Below are 21,080 nucleotides of genomic sequence, written 5' to 3' on the forward strand. Positions count from 1 at the left end.
CCTCTGCCTTTGTTCCCATCCTCTTCTCCACTCCCCTCTCCTCTGGCTGGCTTGAGTTAAAGGCAGAATGACCTTGGGGGGAAGGACCACAGGACATCTTTTATCTATTACTAAAGGCTGGAGATTAATGTTAGCATCTTGTGCCAAGTGAGTGAGAGTGGCGGGTGATATTTATTGAGCGCATATGACATGCCAGACAGTGTCTTTCTCAGTACTTTATACGCGCCGTCTCATTCAGCCCCAGGAGCTGAGTACGGTTACGGGCCTCATTCTAGAGACAGGCCACCCAATCGCAAAGACGGTTTTTTTGTAAAATAGCCTGAGGCCACACAGCTAGTCAGCAGATTTTAAAGACAGAATTTGAGTCCAGGAGAGTTTGGCTTTAGAGCTCACCTCTTTAAGCCCCTGTCACAGGGTCCTGGCCCTGGACTGACCACCTTGAGATCCTTAGAATATTTAGAAGAACCATCTGCCTTGGAGGCGTTTCCAGGGAGAAGGAAGGAAAAACGGAATCCACTGAGTTTCTGGTCTACACCTGACTCTGTGCTGGGCTTCTCAGCTAATGAGCAAAGTACCTGCAGAGTACGAGCATCTCTCCTAGGTCTGGATCTCAGGTCCAGGCCTTTATTTTCCTGTGTGACCTTCAGCAAGTTACGTAACCACTCTAAGCCTGTTTCCTTACTTGGAAAATGAATCTAATGCTTCCTGTACCTCAAGGTTGTTGTAAAGATCAAACGAGATGATACATGCAAAGTGCTTGGCACAGCCTTTAGCCGGTAGAGAAGATCCGGTACGTGGTAAATTCCTAAATATAGGATGTTGATATTTATGCAAATTCCTGTGTGTGGAACTGTTGCTATTTAATCTGTTGCGCACATCCTGTGAGTGACCTGTGTGCATGTGTGCTAAGCTGCCTCAGTCGCATCTGACTCTTTCCAACCCTATGGACTAGAGCCTGCCAGGCTCCTCTGTCTTGTGATTTCCCAGGCAAGAATACTGGAGTGGGTTGTCGTGCTCTCCTCCGGGGGATCTTCCCAACCCAGGGATTGAACCCGCGTCTCTTACGTCTCCTGCATTGATAGGAGGGTTCTTCGCCACTAGCGTCACCTTTGCTGCTGCTGCTAAGTCACTTCAGTCATGTCCGACCCTGTGCGACCCCATAGACGGCAGCCCACCAGGCTCCTCTGTCCCTGGGATTCTCCAGGCAAGAACACTGGAGTGGTTTGCCATCTCCTTTTCCAATGCATGAAAGTGAAAAGTGAAAGTGAAGTCGCTCAGTTGTGTCCGACTCTTAGCGACCCCATGGACTGCAGCCTGCGAGGCTCCTCTGTCCACGGGATTTCCCAGGCAAGAGTACTGGAGTCACCTTTATGAGGTATAATTATCCCCATTTTATAGTTGGAAAAGCTGAGTTCAGATGGCTTAAGCCACGTGCCCAGGATGCTGCAGTGGGAATGTGGTCAAGCTGCTGTCTGAGTCCTCAAAGACTTTCAGCTCCAAAGCCTTTCAAAACTGTGGCTGTCACGGGGGGAGGACAGTCCTTGAGGTCAGAGAAGGAAGGTCTCTGGGAGAGGTTGTTTGAGAAGGTGAGGGTAGGGATGCGAGATTAGAGAAGGGCTCTTCCAAAATGCTGCTTGTCTGTGGCCCTGGGGCCTCCAGATCCACGGAGGAAGAGGCAGGAGGGAATGAGAGCCTGGGGTGGGGACAGCCCACCGGGGGCAGGGGAGAGGGGGCGGCGGGGGCAGAGGCGAGGCGGGGGCGGCGGCCTCCGCGAAGCTCAGCCGCAAGGCCAGGCGCAGCTGCCCGCCCAGGGCTCCGCTGTGTGTGCTCACATCCAGGCCTGTCGCTGGCGTCGGGCCCGTTTGGGAAAAGTGCGTGTGTCTTGCACATCCATTTCCTTCCACACATCTCAGCGCTGTCTTCCCTGGAGGAGACCAAGGACGTAATAGCTGACATGATAGCTTAAGTGCTTTTGGAAAAGTCCCCAGCTCTGGGCTGTCTGCGGCTCAGCCGCCCCCGCTGGGCGTCAGGGCCGGTCTGTCTGTCTGCCTCTGTCTGACTGTCTGTCTCTGCTTCTCTCTGACTCTCCTCTGTCTCTTGTTTCATTTCTACCTACTTCTCCCTCATTCAGCACTTAACCCCCCACTTCCTGTGGCCTAGTGATGGGGAACCCCAGCTGCTGCGTCCTTGTTGATGAGCCTGACTCTGAGCACTTGGCTGATGGGAGGAGGGGGACTGACCCCCTGGCTGATGCGCTAGGAAGGGGGCTGGCCCCCTCAAGGCCCAGCAGGGGTCTCTGCACCAAGCGACAGCTGGGCCCACTGACCTGGAGCCAGACTGGGAAGGTGGCAGAATTGGCTCTGATGCTCCTTCCTGTCCTTCAGGACCTGGCTGCCAGGGCACCACCTCCTGGAAGCCCCCCTGGGCCTCCCCAGGCAGGACAGTCTTGCACCCTTTCTGTGACCCTATTGCACGCTCTGATGTTTTTGTTCCAATACTTGTCACGTGGCATCTCAGTCCCTCTTTTCCTAGAGTCTGTCGTTCTGCAGGGACTCGGTGCTGTTTATGGGCGGATCTGCCCAGCTGGCCTTGGTGTTTCCCCTGCCTGGCGTGCAGCCAGACCAGAGGGGTGTTCCGAGTCTGTCGAATGAGTGAGTAGCCAGGTAGACAAATAAAGGAAGCATCTGTCTCCCTGCCAGGCTGGGCTTGCCGTCACCCATCCCACCTTGCATCCTTGCAGTCCTAGGTCGGACAAATCACCCTTTCTAGCCTGCTCAGGGCTCAGTGTCCTCAAACTCAGAGCCCAGAGCAGATGGCCACCCCGTCCCCTGCAGACGGCAGGCCTCCCAGATGACTCTCTCTGGGCGTGTCCCCTCCCACTTTATGTGGCTCATTCACTTGCTGCTGAGATGGTGATGCATTCTAAGGGCCGAGGAACCCAGCGCCAGAGCTGTTAATAGGGCAAAGTGATTCCAATTTCATGCCTACATGGGCTTCCCTCTAGTAAGGTAAAAAGAGGGAACTAATCTTGTCTTATTCCTTCCAGACAACAGGCAAAGGCATTGCGCAACACTGGCTTAGGTTGGACTGCCAGGAGGCAGCGGGGGTGGCGGCAGGTGGCTCTGGTGAGACAGAGCAGGCCTTTGGGGAAGAAGGAAGGAGGCTGAGGAGGCAGGTGGCACTACGTGGTGGCTGCTGCTGAGCTGGCCTGGATGTTGAGGGTGATGGATACGAGAGACCTTTCGACACTTGAAAATCAACTTCTGCACTGTTGCTTGCAGGATGCAGGCAGGCAAATATGCATCGTGTGAATGGATCTCTTAGTTGTCACGCTTTTAAAAGAGGAATTGCCATGAGGAGACATCTGGGCTTCCCAGCTGAAATGAGAGTATGCGGCGTGGTGGACGGGAACCAAGATTCTAGGGTGTCCAGTTCAGAGTGTGGGGCTGCTGTAGATTGTGAACACAGCCTTACTTCTGCCCCTGACCTGCATCCACACACTGTGCCATGCGGTTTTGTGGTTCTCACCCGAAAGTGGCATCGATTACGCCATCCCTTAAATCCAGGCTGGCCTTACAGCTCATGTTGGCCCCCCAAAAACCCCAAAACCCAAAAACAGCAATGCGGTGGAAGTGACAGGGCAACCCCCCAGGTCGATGGGATGTGATCGGTGTGGTCTCTGCCCCTGTGGGCTTCACCTGTAGCTCAGTCAGTAAAGAACCTGCCTGCAGTGCAGGAGACCTGGGTTCCATCCCTGGGCCGGGAAGATCCCCTGGAGAAGGGCATGGCAACCCACTCCAGTAGTCCTGCCTGGGAAATGCCGTGGGCAGAGGAGCCTGGTGGGCTATAGTCCATGCAGTCGCAAGAGTTGGACACGACTGAGCGACTAAACCCCCACCACCATGCCACCGCGGGTCCTGAGCCTGAAAAACGTCCTGGGTGACTGTGCCAGTTTCCTATCTGCCAACTTGGAGGCTCAAAACAAGGCAAATTTATTCTCTTAGGAGAGTCCTGGAAGTGGGAAGTCTGAGATGAGCCGGACAGGGTGAAGCTGTTGGCAGGGCTGGTTCCTTCCAGAGGCTCAAGGGGGCAGTGTTTCCTCGCCTGCTCCAGCTTCGAGGCTGCCTGGATTCCTTGGCTCACGGCCCCTTCCCAGCATCACGACGACCTCTTGCTTCTGTCATCACAGCTCCCCCTGCTTGCTGCTTTCTTGTCTCCCTCTTATAAGGAACCCCTTGTGATTGGACCCACTTGGATAATCCAGGACAGTCTTCCCACCTCAAGATCCTTCAGTTAATCACATTGGCCAAAATCCCTTTTGTCACATAAGGTAACGTATTCACAGGTCCTTGGGGTTAGAATGTGAGCATCTTAGGAGACTCACAGACTTAGAAAACGAACTTATGGTTGCCGGGGGAACGGGATGGTTAGGGGGTTGGGGATGGACATGGACACACTGCTGTGTTTAAAATGGGTAACCAATGAGGACCTGCTGTACAGCACACGTCAGGTGGCAGCGTGGATACAGGCATATGTATGTCTGAGTCCCTTTGGTGTTCACCTGAAACTGTCATAGCGTTGTTAATCGGCTATACCCCAAGACAAAATAAAAAGTTTATAAAAAATTTAAAAAACAGCATGAACATCCTTTCGGGGCATCACTCTGCGCCGCCCTCTCCTCTGCCGTGCAGGTTCCAGAAGCCGCGTGTCGCAGAGGGCTACCCAGACTGCCCTGGGCTTTTCATGAGCCCAGATAAAATTTTTATTATGTTAATCAAGTAAGACTCTGGGGTCAGTGTGTTACTGCAGCCCAGCTTCTCCTGGCCGAATAACACACTCTTCCAGGTCTCTCCTTGGCGACTCTCAGGTCTGGGCCGTGGCTCAGAGAGGCCACCCTCCCCCAGACACTCTCAGGCCTTCCCTCCAACAGCTGAATGGCTTGGCGAACCGTCTAGTAGCTGAGTAAGAAGTTCTGGAACCTCCACCACTGACTTACGTGTGACCCTGATTAATGCTGGGCTTGGCCATGTGACTTACTCTGGCTGAAGAGAGTGGACATGACAGGCAGGTGTCGTGAATGTACTTGCCTCGTTTGCATTTTTTTTCGTGAGCTTTGACGATCCACCATAAGAGGATCAGCCACCACCTCCTTAGCCTGGGCCCCAGAGCAAACACCCAGGGAGGAGACCCAGATCCAACCCCAAGCCTGGAATCCAGCCCAGACAGCCTCTTGCCTGGAGCAGGGCTGCAGGTGAATGCAGACTGCTGTCCTGTCCTACTCTGCGACCCCATGGACTGTAGCCCCCCAGGCTCCTCTGTCCATGGACTTTTCCAGGCAAGAATACTGCCGTGGGTTGCCATTTCCTCCTCCAGAATGCAGACTAGATCAGCTGAACCACTTGATCCTGAACATGAACATGATTAGTAATGCCTGTTATTTCATGCCTCTGTGATTCGGGTTGCTTTGTTAGGCAGCATCACTGTGGCAAGCGCTGACTATTACACCTGGCCCCGAGGGAGCGTAGAGTTCCTGAGCAAAGTCTCTGGCGACCTCCCACACCTGGATTTGGCTGAGACAAGGCGCTGCCCTTCCACCCCTCCTCCGGGCAGGAGCATGCCCTGTCACCCCGTCACCGCCTGTCCCAAGGCTGCATGCCGGGAGGCGCCCCATTGCTGCTGTAGAACGTGAAGAACTCAGAGCCACAGACAGAGGTGGGGAAAAGTGTTCTGTATTAATTAAACTGACCGAAGGAGCCAAGACACGGACAGAAAGAGACTAAGAACAAGACTGGAAATAGTTTAAAAAAGAAAGCGGGTCGCAGGGACGCCAGTGCCAGAGGGAGCGGAGGCTGCGCCTTCACGTCAGCTCCAGGACCACTGTCAGGGCGAGCACCAAGGTGAGCCGGACACCAGCGGGGCCAGATGCGGAGCCTGTGTGGGGGGCGGCGTCAGGGCAGGGGCCCTGCGCCGCCTCTTGGGGGCATGGAGGGGTGGGCCCTGGGGACCCCTGAGCTCTGGAGGGCCCTGGACGAGGCTGCACTTCAGTGCTGGGGCACGCTGGATTCCAGCCCCAGCCCTGCCATCGGTCCCAGCTGACTGGGTATGATCCCCTCCCTGTCCCAGGCCTGCTGGGCGCAGGCTGGGCTCCCTGGGGGCCCCCAGGACCCCGCAGTGGGGACCAGGAGTGTGGGGGGACGCATCGTGAAATGTGGGGTCAGCTCAGTGTTGGGGGGGAGGGCTTCAGGCCTGGCAGGGGCATCCGGGCCCTACAGGCTGGTCTCCAGGTCAGGGCCAGCCTGGAGACAGGGGCAGCATAAAGGACCCTGCTGAGGCACTGGTCTGCGTGCCCAGCATCCTGTGAAGTGGCCAGTGGCCCCAGACCACAACCCCAGGGTCAGGGTTGAACACATCCTCCTGGGGTCATGGAAGCTGGGCTCCCAGAAAGACCTGGTCCCTGGAGATCCCTGCTGGCTGCTTAGGGATACTGGGTCCCCCTTAACGGCTTTAGTGCCCACTCCTGACCTTTGACCCAGATTCTGCCCAAATAGAGGACAATCCCCTAAGGCCTGGGGGAGGGGCAAGCGCAGGCAAAGGGGCCGTTTGGGGGACCAGAGCTTTCACGCTAGAAGCTCTGAGGTTGGAGACTTACCATTGGAGTCTTCTGTTCCTCTTGGGATATTCGGGTTTTCTGTCGGGAAGAACAGAAAGAGATCTAGAGCACGGCCGGCATTCAGAACTCGGCAAAGGAGGCCCCTTACCCAGCACTTGCTGACCGTCACGTCACCACGCCTCTCAGGGCAGGCACACGGCCTCTGCGGGCTGGGAGGTATTGGCCCCATTCTACAGAGGGAGAGACTGAGGGAGGGGAAACGGCTTGCCCAGGGTTGCCCCGTCAGTCACGGAGTGGGAAATCTGAGATTTGAACCCAGGGCTCCCAAGCTCCAAAGCTGCTTTTGTTTCACCCGCAGCACGCCAGTGCCTCACCGTGGGCACCTCCTGGGGGAAATTTGGGGAACTTGGGCCCCTGCTGCGCCCAGCTCTTTGGGACAACCCCACCCAGCCCTGGGTAGCCCTCCTGACCCGCTGGTCTGGCGCAGCATACCAAACACGATGAGCCGAGTGTGCGTGTCGGTGGAGCCCAGCGGGTTCTGGGCCATGCACCGGTACATGGAGCCATTGAGCTCGGCGGGCACGCGTTCCAGCACCAGCTCCTTCCCGTCAAACTCGGCGCTGCCGTCCAGCAGGCGGCTCCCCACCCGCGTCCACGTGAACATGGGCTCCGGGAAGACCTCGTTCTGTTGGCCAGAGCAGGGGAGGGCGGAATTATAGGAGGACCCTTCCTGCCAGAGCGGGAAGGGGGCCAGAGGCAGGGCCTGGCGGGGCACGGGTAACACATTCTCATCCGCCGGGTTGGGAGCGGCTGCCCGGAACCTTGGGAAGAAGAGGACTCTAGGGCTGAAAAGAAGGCCGAGCCCACATGCCGCGGGGCTCTGAGCTGCAGATGGGCGGGCAAAGCCATGCGTGCCGTCTCTCAGGAGGCCCACTCTGCCATCAGGCACATTAGGAGACTAGCGCCTGCTGGCGGGGCTGGAGGCCAAGGGGAGGGAGGCTGGGGCCCCGCCCACCTCCCGCCCCCTCTCAGCTGCTCAGAGCGAGCCGACCTGAAAGCCGTGGACCAGGATCCTCACGGTGTCCCCGACCCGGGCTCTGCTGGGCGTCATCATGATTTTGGGTCCTTTGGGGGCAACTGTAAAGGAGGAAAAGGCCGGGTCAGAGGGCTGTGTGTTTGCGCGGGGAGACGGAACTCAGCAAAGAAAGGAGGGGCGGGGGAACGGAAGAGAAGGCTCCCATCCAGAGCGCTCACTCACACACAGTTCCCGAGCCCTGGCTGAGAGCTGGGCACTCAATGGCACCCAGAACACACCCCCTGCCCTGGTGGGGTTCACTCAGTGTGGGCAGAAGATGAGTGCAAGCCAGTGCGACGAGGGGTCAGATCACAGACGCCCGGGGACGGGGAGTCGGGGATGCCCCAGGGAGGTGCCCCCCAGCGATGACTCAGCTGCAAACAGGGAGGAACTTGCCCCAGCAGCCAGTACCGCTAGAAACTCAAACTCGTATGTGCACTAAACGCTTGTGAGGTGGGTCTTGCCATGTTGTCCCCGTTGTACAGTTGAGTTAACTGAGGCTCAGAGAGGGGAAGAAATTTGCCAAAGGTCACACAGTGAGCAAGCACCAGGGCCAAATGTCGGGTCTCATCATTCCTGCCCCAGAGCACTTTCTTCCAAGTTAATCTGACCCATGGGGTTGTTTTTTTTTTTTTTTTCTGGAATCTCTGGATTGGAGGTGAGTGGAAGGTAGCGAAATACGGGGGGAGCCATCTCCTTCCTTGGGCCTGGTCTGTGTCCTCCTGATTTTCTTCCCCATCTGGCATCACTTCTTTCAAGCCCCTTAACGTCTCTGAACTTGGGAGACGTGTCGCCCAAGGCAGGCCTAGAGACTATCAGGGCAGGAAGAGCCACGGAGATCACCGGCTTCATCCTCCCAGGTTTCAGATCGGAAAACCGAAGCCCAGGGGTTCAGTTCAGTTCAGTCGCTCAGTCGTGTCCGACTCTCTGTGACCCCATGAACCGCAGGACACCAGGCCTCCCTGTCCATCACCAACTCCCAGAGTTTACTCAAACCCATGTCCATTGAGTCGGTGATGCCATCCAACCATCTCATCCTCTGTCGTCCCCTTCTCCTCCCGCCTTCAGTCTTTCCCAGCATCAGGGTCTTTTCAAATGAGTCAGTTCGCATGAGGTGGCCAAAGGATTGGAATGTCAGCTTCAACATCAGTCCTTTCAATGAACACTCAAGACTGATCTCCTTTAGGATGGACTGGTTGAATCTCCTTGCAGTCCAAGGGACTCTCAAGAGCCTTCTCCGACAGCATAGTTCAAAAGCATCAATTCTTCGGCACTCAGCTTTCTTTACAGTTTGACTCTCACATCCGTACATGACCACTGGAGAAACCATAGCCCAAGGGTAACAAAGGGGTTTATCCAAGGTCACCCACAGAGCCAGTTTCTCCTCCCGTGACTTTCACACCAAGCTTCTGTCTGCCAGATCCTTCCATCACTCACTCGTTCATCCAGCAAGGAATTACTGAGCCAGCTGCTCGGCAGGGCTGGGGACACAGTGGTGATGGAGGCGTGTGTCTGCTGACACGGAGCTCACACATTAGTAGGGGAGACATTCGATACAAAGTGAGTACGTGAACAAGAGCTTATCAGAGAGCCTTAGCATCGTGGAGACTCGGACCAGTGGGGAGTCAGGTCTAAGTATCTCCTCCTCCGAGCTGCTATGTCAGCTGAGAGGAAGCTCCCGAAAAGGGTTCCAGGTAGAGGGAACAGCCAGGCCATGGTGCTGAGGTTGAAGGTCCAGGGTAATGGGGGTGTGGACTGGGCCAGACCCCGGCAGACTTCTCGGCCAGGGAAAGAGGTAGAGTTCAGATCGGAGTGCCCCGCTCTGCGCCTCTCTCTGCGAGTACCTTCCAGGGGCGGCAGCAGAAGAGCTCTGTCATCAGGCTCTGGGGCCGCCCCGGGGTTTCCTCATCAGCCCCACCAGCTCCCAAAGCCTCTCTTTCCCACTCAGAGCTCTCAGAGAAGAACTCAGAGCAGCTGGCGGACGCGAGTGATCGCCCAGGCACTGCCAATTTCGTTCTCTGAGAATGACACCAAAGGACTGCTAATTAAATCACGAGCAAGACATCTGAAGGGCCGCGTGGGGTGGAGAGATGCACCGGGGAAGAGCCAGGCACGAGCAAGACATCAGAAGGGCCGCATGGGGTGGAGAGACTCATCGGGGAAGAGCCGGGCCGCGCCAGGGGACAGAGCGATGGGGGGGGGGGGAGGCAGCTCCCACTGCTGCGTCCACCATGCAGGAGAGGAGTCCCTATGCGCCCCTGGACCACTCCCTTCCCCAGCTTCCCCAAATGCAGGATGGGAACAGCCACGGCAACCCTTGCCCGCCCACCAGGCTGGGCTGTTAGGAGTGCTGGGAGACGGTGTGGGTTTGAGGGCATTCGTCCAGCACATCCTGAGTGCCAGGCACTCGGTTAAGCACCTTAGGATGCATGATCTCATTTAAACCTCCAGCGTCTTGAGATTGTCCTCATAAGGCAAGGAAGGCCTAGGGGAGTCAAGTCACTTTCTCGCCTTTTTCGTGAACTCTCCATCATCTGTCCAGATACCTACCCATAACCCTACTGTCCGCTCAGCCACCCACGCGTCCCTGTGCTGTATGTATCTAGTTCTTTATTGGGCACCTAATCTGCACGGGCCACTGCACAGGGCAATGCTGGGGACACGGTAATGAATGACAACAGCCGCCTGTATTTACCGAGTCCTTGCTCCGTCGCTGCGGGAAGCACTCCGATGCACTGCCTTGTCTAATCTTCACTGAGCCCTGTACCATGTGAGTAAGACCCTATCCACAGACAGCTTAAACTCCAGAGGAAGGTCCAGGCAATAAGAAAATCTATCACATACCTGCATGCATGCATACTCAGTCATGTCTGCCTCTTTGCGACCCCGTGGACTGGAGCCCCTCAGGCTCCTCTGTCCATGGGATTCTCCAGGCAAGAATACTGGAGTGGGTTGCCATTTCCTGCTCCAGGGGATCTTCTCGGCCCAAGGATCGATCCCCCCTCGTCTCTTGCATCACCTCGCACTGATAAGCGGATTCTTTCTACCACTGAGCCACCTGGGAAGCCTCGCACACACTTGCCGATGGAGATAAACGCAACGCCAGAAAACAAGCAAGGGAAGGAGTTCGAGGAGGGCCAAGAGGAGGCCGGGAAAGAGAGGTCAAGTGAAGAGCCTTTGGGTAGAAAATGTGAGCAGAGACCTGAGTGAAGGGGGGATCGAGATGGTCTGGGGTCAGGTTATTCCAGGCAGAAAGGGAGGACAGTGCAAAGTCACGGCGGTGGGCCTGAGCTGGGCGTATTCAAGGAAGGGTGAGGAGAACCCTGCGGCAGGAGCAGATGGAGCAGAGGAGAGCGTGAAAGATGAGCTCCGTGGGGGTGCAAGCTTACACACGACGCAGTCTGTTTTGGGTTGCCTTGTTTGACTTTCATGTATTCTTAAATTGTGATGAAGCTCACAGAAGGGAAATGCACTGTTCTTAAGCACACAATTTGATAAACCCTACTAAATGTGAACACCTGTGTAACCACTCTCCCGTTCAAATTCGAGAACGTTCCCATCCCCCACAAAGGTCCCCTGAGACCTCCTCCCAGTCAGTTTCCGCCGGCCGCAGGTAAACGCTGCTCTGCTTTCTATCCTCAGAGGTTGTTTTGTCCTAGCAGCTCATACAGATGGAATCATGTAGTGTGTACCCCGCTGTCTGTCTTCACTCAGCACAATGTTCTGAGCTTCATCCATGTCATTGGCGTCTCAGGAGTTTATTCCTCTGTATTGATGAGGAGTGAATATCCAAGTCTTTGTGTGTGTTTAGTTGTGGGTGACTCTTTGAGACCCCCATGGACTGTGGCCCGCCAGGCTCCTCTATCCATGGGATTCTCCAGCCCAGAACACTGGAGTGGGTTGCCGTTTAATCCTCCATGGGCTCTTCCGAACCGAGGGATCGAACCCACATCTCTTGCAAGGCCTGTACTGGCATGTGGATTATTTAGCACCACCTGGGAAGCCCCAAGTCTTCGTGGATGTATGTTTTCATTCTTCTTGGATAAGTGTTTGTGAGTGAAATTGCTGGGTCACGGGGCAGAGGAGTCTTCTCATCTTTGTGAGCAACTACCAGTTTGCAGAGCAGCAGTGCTGTCTCACACACCCTGCGCTTGTGAAGGTTCTTATTATCCCACATGCTTGCCAGCATCTGCTGCTGTCCATCTTTCTACTGCCGGCATTTTAGTCGTTGTAAACGGTATCTCACTTAGGTTTTCGGTTTTATTTCCTTAATGATATTATTTATATGCCTTTTTATATGCTGATTGGCCATTTGTGTACCCTCTCTTTAAAAATGTGGCGTTATTGATCTGTAGTGGTTCTTTGTATATTCAGGATATAAATCCCTCACCACACATCTGTGCCGAGAGTATTTTCTCTCAGTTTGTAGTTTGCTTTTTCATCTCACCTCATTCCATTTTCTTGAAAGTGTCTTCTTAGGAGCAGAAGATCTGAATTTTGATTAAGTCCAATTCACCAATTTTCAAATTTGCATTTAGTGCTTTGGGTGACCTTTTTAAGAAATCCTTGCCCGCTTCAATGTCACAAAGATATATTCCTGTGTTTTGCCCTAGAGGTTTTTATGATGCTGGGTTTTACACTGAGGTCTGTGACTCATCTCGGATTAATCGTGTGTATGCAAGGTAGGGGCCAGGTTCATCTTCTCCTTAAGTGTATCCCGTACTTCCAGGCCCACGTGTTAAGAAGAGTTCTGTCTTCCCATTGAACAGCCTGGGGGGACCTTTGTCAAAAACCCACTGACTGTATGTGGGTCTATTTCTGGACTGTCTTTTCTTCTATCAATCTGTCTACCATCATAGGGTTTGGGGTGGGTGTGTACATGGATTTATATTTTAGATCAGTCAGGGTGGAGACTAGGAAAGGACGCGAGCGGGAGCAGAAAGGCCAGTTTGGGGCTGCTGCGCGGATCCAGCGTGAACTGCCGGTGCTTAGATGGGGAGGCTGGAGAGGAAACCACGAGGCGGGTGGTGCTGGGGTCGATTCTGAGGGGGAGCCGCCAGGGCGTTCGGTAAAGAATCCCCTGCAGTGCAGGCGACCCCGACCCAAATCCCCTGGAGAAGGGAGAGGCTGCCCACTCCAGTATTCTTGGGCTTCCCTGGTGGCTCAGCTGGTAAAGAATCCGCCTGCAATGCGGGAGACCTGGGTTCGATCCCTGGGTTGGGATGATCCCCTGGAGAAGGGAAAGGCTACCCACTCCAGTATTCTGGCCTGGAGAGTTCTGTGGACTGTATAATCCATGGGGTCACAAAGAGTTGGATATGACTGAGTGGCTTTCACTTTCAAGGATGGCTTGGCTGTGGGGAAGGAGAAAAGGGGGGGAAAGTGGGTGACTCCAAGCGTTCTGCTTTGATCAATGGGAAGAAGGTAGTTAGCGTCTCCTGACACAGACTCTAGGACCACCAGGCCTCTGTCTTCCTGGGGACAATGGCGTCTGAGCTGAGCGGGCATCCCTGGCAGGGGGAATACTACAGTCCATAGGGTCACAAAGAGATGGACACGATTGAAGCAGCTTGGCGTGCACACACACGCACACACGCACACACACACTTATGCACGCATGCACACACGCACACACACACCCACACACTCACACACACGTGCATGCACACACACATGCACACAAAGGGAAGGCACAGGGAAGCGTGCCCCAGCCCTTGCTGGCCTGACCTCTAAAGTCCTGAGCAGGTGCTTGGCATGCGTGCCCTGAGGTCATCTCTGCAGCGCGCTTTCCCACCGCATGGCCAGAGTGCGGGATGCCCTGACTGCGTGGCGCGCAGACCCTCGCTCAGGACCTCTCTGGCTCACACCACCGTCCACTGGTCATAGCCACTGGCTCCCTGGCCCCTCACCTCAGCCACACCGGTGAGCAGTAGGGCGCAGTGGTTAAGAGCACAGGCTCTGGGGTCAGACCCGGCTGGGTGACCCAAGGAGGGCTGCTCTCAGCCCGGGTCCCCTCACTTATAAAATGGGGACATTGATGGCACCTCTCAGTCGCCTCGTGGGGCCCCTGCAAGAAGATCTTGCGGGGAAAGCATCTGGAACAGAGCCTGGCTCCAGGGTTCGCCCCACACATACACGAGATTACAATTGCTCTTCCCGCTCAGCAGGTCAGGAAACGAGGCTCAGAGTCCCAAGAAGCTTGAGACCCGGCCAACTGACAGTAGTTGAGATGAGACAGGAAGCCAGCCTGAGGGTCTCTTCACTCGCGCAGCTTATTTGGCCCCCTCCCCCGGGTGGCCCTGCCGGGCCCCCTAATCCCGTGCCCGTCGTGTCCACTGCCTGTGAGCCGGCCTTTCTCCTGCTCTGGTGACGACGACTGGGGGTGCATGTCACGGTGGCTCCACATGGAGGGAGGAACCATCTGGGCGCAGCACCGCTCCATCACGGGGAGCGGGGAGCTGCAGTTTCCCCTTCCTGGCTGCTCAGAAGCCTCGTCTGCTCTCAACTTTTTCATTCTCTTGGGGTGGGCCAGGGAGCCCTCTCGTGGGAAGCTGAGGCTTCGGTGAGAGAGGCCAGGGGTGGCCTCCACGGATAAAGCCTCCTAATGAGGGGTCGAGGCTGCTCTGCCTGCCAGCCTGGAAGTAGACTGTATCTTGCAGACAGGGAGGCTCAAATGCGAGAAAGCGCTCTGGGAAGGATGGAGGGTCCAGAGAAATGGGGCGGAGCTGCCTGGTAGAGTGGGAAGGCTGGGAGAGGGCCTGGGCGTGCTCTGCGTGGGAGAGACCCTGGAGCCTGACACAGGGCCTGCCCGCAGCGGGTGCCTGCTGAGCTTCCCTGGCGTGAAGAGCAAATGGCACTTACGGAGCAGGCGCCGGGACAGCAGACGCCCGAGGCAGCTCAGCGCGTGGAGGCTGGGGCAACACACGCTGGAGTCACCCCTGCCCTACTCACCGTGGACAGCGTGCTTCGCCTCCCTGCGCCTCAGTCACCTCCTCTGTGCTGTGGGGCACTGCTAGCCCTGACCTCATCGAGTGACGCGGGGGTTAACAATCGGGGTATCTGCTGGCGTCGCGCGAGGAAAGCGACGGTCTGTGGTATGCAGTAGGTGTTCAGTAAATGCTAGTTAGCCCTTATGATCATTTTCTGTGTGGGCAACTGGCCTCTGGGAATCAAAGGGACTTTTTTATGGGTCCTCAGAGAACTAACCCATAGCCAGCAAGGGTGCCCAGTCCTGGGGCCGGTAGGTTCAGCGGCTGGCATAGGGGGAAGTGGAGAAGGCACCAGCAGAAGGGCTGGGAATCCCAGCTCTGCTGCTTCTAAGTTGGTGGCTCAAAGGAAGGGATCCCACCAATGTGAGGCTCAGTTTTGCTCACCTGTGAAATGGGACTGCATGGTAAACTGCCTGTGAAGAGTGAATGAGAGGACCCTGGCATGTGTTCCTGGCGCATATTAGGTGTACATGTACACGAAATCTTTTCTCTTGGGGTCTGGTGCAGAGTTGGTGCTGGGTTTTCTGGTGGGCCTGCTGAAAGCAGAGATGCCCTTTGGACGCTGCTGCCGCCCGCCACTGCCCGCTGCCCGCCGCCGCCCACCGCTGCCTGCCACCTGTTGCTGCCCGCTGCTGCCACCCGCCCAACACAGGCTGGGGTCTCAGTCGCCAGCAGTCACTGTTCTCTGTCCCTGTCGTGGGGGCTCCGGGCTGGGGGCTGCGGGTGTTTCCAGGCAACTGCTCACCACTGGGGGAGCTGCAGGGACAAGCCCAGGCTCCTTGGGCTACGAGTTGAGCTGCTGGGTGCTGAAAGTCAGGTCCAAAGTGTTGTGAGCAGAGGGGACCAGTACAGGGTCATTGAGACCATCTCCCTGCCCTACCCCACCCCAGTCAATACAAACGCTGGCTCGAAGGGTCTCATATTTCTAGAGAATATTCCACACATTGCTTCTCCCTGCTTCTACTCAGCTGGGAGATGGATCAGATCTTAGGGAGCTGCTCTGGGGACAGGCTGAGCTGGTGCTCTGCGGGAAGAAGAAGCAGGTCCCGGCGGGGGACTGGATTCTCGGGCTGAGCTGACCCTGGGCATCCAGTTCCCTGGTTGAGCCAGTTCCCACATCCCTGCAGGTGCAGAGTCTCCATGGTGCTCAGCCAGGGTGGTGCCCTCCCACAGCTGGTACATTCCCCGCCCCTTGCTGGCCAAGCTTCCATAACCACTAGCAGTCCTGACCCTGATCCGACCAGCTTGCAACCTGCCATGCTCATGATCCATGCCTGGTAACTCTTCCCTGGGCTCGTGGGTCTCTTATTCAATCGAGAAAACCCCCTTGTCACCTCCATGTCCTCATCTTTCCCTGACCTGACTCAGCAGCCCTATCTTACGAGTCCCAACTCCTGTGTATCCTTCACTCGCACAGCAAACTTCCCTGGGACTGGTACCTTCCACCCATCTTCAACCTTGAAAACCTCCCGTGTTTCTAACACTGATCTAGCAAACTTCCGAGACTTCCATATTCCTGATCCCGTTGGACCAGACTCCCCAGACCTCCCCGTAGCCTCCCACGTCCTGCAACCCAGCTCAGCAAACCTCCCAAAGAGCCTGACCCTGACCTCCGTGCCCGACCCGAACCCCGGCTTGCTCCGTCTTCTCCCCATCTCTAGGGTGGCCAGCGACCCACCGCCCTGTTCCAAGGCTGCCCACCGCCCGGCTCTGCAGGGAGGGGCCGCTGCAGAGGGTCTCCCAGCGGGCCTCACCCAGCGTGACCTCGGCCTGCATGGGCATCGACAGCGCTGGGTGCTTGACCTCGCAGCTGAAGAGGGCCTCGTTGTCGATCTGTGGGTTGAGCGTCCAGGTGAGCAGGGCGCGCACCTCCACCGTGCCGTCGCTGCCCGGGGTGTGGCTGTGCCGCAGGAAGTAGACGGGCTCCGAGCTGTGCACCCAGCGGGGGAACTCGCGGCTCACCACCGTCTCGGGGATGCTCTCGGTGGTCGGCTGGATGACGCTGCTGGGGTCCGGGGTCAGGCTGCGGGAGGGGCGCTCCGTGGAGGGACGCCCGCCCCGGGTCTCAGGGTCCAGCAGGGACAGTGACCTCTGCATCTTGGTGTCATCCAGGTCACGGTGCAGGAGGCTGCGGAAGGGCCTGCTGTCCTGGAGAGGACCAGAGCTGGCTGCTAGCGGCTCTGACAGGGGCACTGCGTCGATGGGTTCCCCGTCTCGCTTGAAATAAACCTGGAATCGCAAGGAAGGTGGGGGGAAAGATTTGGCGCCAGTGACCGGGACCTCCCAAGGGGCTCTCGGAGGGACTGACTGCAGGAGGCCCCTCCTGCTCCTCATAGCCTTCTGGATGGACCCTGCTCTGGCCCTCCCCCTCCAACACCCCTAGCGCTCTGAGGCAGCTCAGTTCAGCGCGGACACACAGGCTCTGGTGGCAGAGGCTGAGCCGATGAGCTTCTCTGAGCCTCAGTTTCCTTACTTGTAAAGGGAATGCTGGGTCTTCCCTGGTGGCTCGGCGGTAGAGAACCCGCCTGCAATGCAAGAGTTACAGGAGATGCAGGTTCGAGCCTTGAAGGTCCCCTGGAGGAGGGAATGGCAGCCCCCTCCCGTGTTCTTGCCTGGAGAGTCCCATGGACAGAGGAGCCTGGCGGGCTGCGGTCCATGGGGTCGCACAGGGCTGGACACGACCGAAGCGACTTAGCACCCACGCCCACACAGGGAATACGAACACCTACTTCCTGAGGCTGTTGGATGCTCAGAGACAGTGAGCAAAAACAGGACCCTGAACACAGCCCTTGGCAGCCCTCGCCCAACCCCAGGCTGCAAGGGGGTGGTCCCTGCCCACCTGGAGAGAGCAGGGCAAGAAGGTAGAGGGGCACCAGAGAGTAAATGAGATGTCAGAGGAGGAGGAGAGGTGTGTGTATTGCGGGGAGGGCGCTGGGGCAGGATGAGGTGAAAGCCGGTGTCCTCTTGCTTTCTCTGCTAATAGGGACTTTGAGTTTTGAGAGGCGGCATTTAATTTAATTTGCTGTCTTTTTATTTTGGTACATACGCCCAGAGGCCTGTGGGGATTGGTGTATATATATATATATATATATATATATATATATATATATATATACACACATATATATATTAAATGAGATAAATAAATTGAGGGAGGCAGGGAGAGGGGAGGCCAGGAAGCAGCTCTGGGGATGCTGGTGCCAGTGGGGAAAGGGAGCTGGGGGTGCCGGGAGGAGGGTGTGGGAGGGTGCGTGAAATGCAGGGTGTGCAGAGGCTATCAGCTTTTATAGCTCCAACGAAGGATCTCTTATGCACATAATAGCCTGCTTTGGGGTTTTTCTTTCTTTCCCTTTTTTTTTTTTTTTTTGAAAAGTGCTTCAAAAGCAGCTTTGTAATTTATATCAAAGAATTCTTTCAAGTTCTGACGTCCCAGGCAAACATAAGGTGCCTGGAATGCGGGGAGATGAGGATCTCGTATATATTTGAATTTCGTATTGCTGTGTCTTAAATGGCAGGAGCCAGCGGGCTGGAGCAGGGGTCGGGGGTAGGGGAGGTCTTCCGGCAGCCTCGGGACTGTGAGTAGAATTGTGTGTGTGTGTGTGTGTGCTGTGCAGAAAAGTTTTTCTTTGGGGAAAAAGGCCAGCTTGTCTCACTTTAGGGAGGCCAGACCTCCTTATGGATTCCGAGGGGGAAATCTTGGGACCATGTCCTGCCCTAACTGGTTGCTGGCTTTGAGGCTGCTTTTGGTCTGTGTCCTTGGGGCTGCAAGGCCAGGGGGCAGGACCTTATCACAGGCGCACTCTGCTCCCCGCCACGGCCTGCTGTGCCGCTGGGTACCTGCTTACTGCCCTGTATGGGTTCTCTTCACACCTGTTTACTCCTGTCCCGTCCTGGACAGCTGGGTCTCCCTGGGCCACGGCCTGGGGTGAACTGGCCCAGGTCCCAGGATCACCCCCCATGGATTCCACCTGTGGGACAGTCGAGGGTCTGGAAGGAGAACCGCCTCCCCACCTGGATCTCTATTCCCCCTGCCCACGGCTCCACTCTGCTCGGTCGTGTCCAACACTTTGTGAGCCCACGGACTGCAGCCCGCCAGGCTCCTCTGTCCATGGGATTTCCCAGGTGAGAATACTGCAGTGGGTTGCTGTGCCCTCCTCCAGGGGAGCTTCCCGACCCAGGGATCGAACCCAGGTCTTTGGCATTGTAGGCGGATTCTTTACCACGTGAGCTACCAGGGAAGCCGCTAACTCCACTCTACCCCTCCTAATCCCTGTGATGTGTGAAACTCACAAGGTCAAAACTGAAAGGGGCCTTGGGAGCATGCATCCCATGGGTTCTCGATATGGTTCAGGGAGCCCCATGAGCTGGGCTTAGTCGCTCAGTTGTGTCCCACTCTTTGTGACGCTATGGACTGCAGCCTGGCACGCTTCTCTGTCCATGGGGATTCTCCAGGCAAGGATACTGGAGTGGGTAGCTGTGCCCTCCTCCAGGGGAGCTTCCCGACCCGGATCTAACCCACACCCTCTGTGACTCCTGCCTTGCAGGTGGATTCTTTAGCAGCTGAACCACAGAGGGGTTTGCAGGGAGCCCTGAGGGTTCCACAGACGAGCCTCAGGACCCATTAGGGCAACTTGCCCTTCCTTCACTGTTAAAGATCTTCTACACGGGGCCCCATGTATATTTCATTTACATCAAACAGGTCCTGCTGCTTCTAAAAAGGCTGAAAAGCTGTAGCACTGTCCACACTCTAAACCTCCTCCAAAAGCCTGAGAAGCAGAGGGGGGCTTTCCTGCTCAGGGTCGCTTGGCACAAGTGGCGTCAGGGGCTGGAACCCAGCTCCCGGGCACCCTGAGGTCCTACCGTCCCCCACCCGCTTCAAGCTGCTGTGACAATAACTCAGGAGTTGCAGCAACAGACTTCGAAGCGGTCGGCGGCGACGTTTAGTCGCCCAGTCGTACCCGACTCTTGCAACCCCATGGACTGGGGTCGCCAGGCTCCTCTGTCAAAGGGATTCTCCAGGCAAGAATACCAGAGTGGGTTGCCGGGCCCTCCTCCAGGGGGTCTTCCCGATGCAGGGATGGAACCTGCGTCTCCTGCACTGCAGGTGGGCTCTACTGCTGAGCCAGCAGGGAAGCCCCTCTCAGAGTGGGTGGGATGAGTCTAGTAAGGAGTTAGCCAAAACAGAGAGTCCCCATTTCCTCCCCGCCCACTTTCCTCCCCCCTTCCCTCCCTCCTTTCCACCCTCAGCAGCGGACTTGGAGCTGGAGGGCACGACCTTGAGTCCCAGCTCTGTCACGGACACAGGGGGGCCTCTCTCCATTTCGCTTCCCTTTCCGGGGCCTCATCAGTCTCCATCCTGTTCAGTGACTGCGGTGGGGGTGTGCTTGAAGCTGGGATGCCCTGATGATCACCCTCACTGCAGCTCAGGGACTTCAGGGTCCAGGAGACGTGGGGGTCCTCCTCACCTCACCAGGAGGCAAGAGAGACTCAGGGACATCCAGGCGGGTCAGGTGAGCGGGCAGGGTCAGAGCAGGCAGACAGAGCAGAGCGCACCTACGTGGACAGTGGCCTCTGCAGGTGAGCTCCGTGCTGACACGGGCCGTTGGACAAGCCACGCAGGAGGGGACGCAGCAGGGGCGGCTGCAGCGGTACTCACCGTGGGCGCCGGTTTCCCTCCCGACACGATGCAGACCAGCGTGAAGTTCTGGGCTTGGTAACGGCTGAAGGGGGCCGGGGTGTCAGCGGCCACCACCTCGATGGAGGTGGGCGGAGCTACCCAAAGAGAAGCGCAGAGAGAGCGAGGCTTCACTGGAAGGTTCAGAAAGAGTTCACTGATGGCCTAGGGCGGGCCAGGCCCTCTGCTAGGCGCGGTGAAAAGTGACAAAGGGAAGGTCGCTCAGTCGTGTCCAACTCTGTGACCCCCTGGACTGTAGCCCGCCAGGCTCCTCTGCCCATGGGATTCACTAGACAGGAATACTAGAGTGCGCAGCCCTTCCCTTCTCCAGGGGATCTCTCCAACTCAGGGATCGAACCCAGGTCTCCCGCATTGCAGGTGGATTCTTTGCCAGCTGAGCCCCCGGGGAAGCCCAACAGGAGCTGTGGCAGAGGACGAATGTTGCGCAATTCCAGGGCGTGCCCCCGGCATCAAGTGCCGTGAGAATGGCGTCCCTGCTGGGCATACAAATGAGGGCCCCGCTGCCCGGGGCTTACAGCCTGTCTGGGAAGATAACCGGCAATGGAGAGATCACCATGGTCCACTGGGCTCAGGGCATCAGATACCTGGTGTGACCAAGTGTGCAGGGACCCGCCCAGGCCTGAGGAAGTGACCCTGTGCTGTGATCTGAGGAAGCAGCAGTAGGCAGAGGACACGTGCGGCAGGTGGACGGAACAGCATGTGCAAAAGCCT

The 21,080-nt window shown here is 56.8% G+C and overlaps 1 protein-coding gene across 2 annotated transcripts in view; it reads right to left on the reverse strand.

The window, feature by feature from the left end:
• Nucleotides 1-5,713: 5,713 nt before the first annotated feature.
• The window catches only part of IGSF21 (immunoglobin superfamily member 21), a 273,463-nt gene continuing 258,096 nt past the window's right edge, over nt 5,714-21,080 (reverse strand). For both annotated transcript variants that reach the window (XM_069575137.1, XM_069575136.1), the window contains exons 5-10: nt 20,331-20,446; nt 16,429-16,903; nt 7,662-7,747; nt 7,103-7,295; nt 6,650-6,688; nt 5,714-5,931 (exon numbers count right to left, since the gene is read on the reverse strand). In XM_069575137.1, coding sequence (XP_069431238.1) covers nt 5,858-5,931; nt 6,650-6,688; nt 7,103-7,295; nt 7,662-7,747; nt 16,429-16,903; nt 20,331-20,446 — 983 coding nt within the window. In that variant the 3' untranslated portion in view covers nt 5,714-5,857. The remainder of the gene's footprint in view (nt 5,932-6,649; nt 6,689-7,102; nt 7,296-7,661; nt 7,748-16,428; nt 16,904-20,330; nt 20,447-21,080) is intronic.

This window comes from Ovis canadensis, chromosome 2, assembly GCF_042477335.2.
Source record: "Ovis canadensis isolate MfBH-ARS-UI-01 breed Bighorn chromosome 2, ARS-UI_OviCan_v2, whole genome shotgun sequence".
In the NCBI taxonomy this organism is placed as follows: Eukaryota; Metazoa; Chordata; class Mammalia; order Artiodactyla; family Bovidae; genus Ovis; species Ovis canadensis.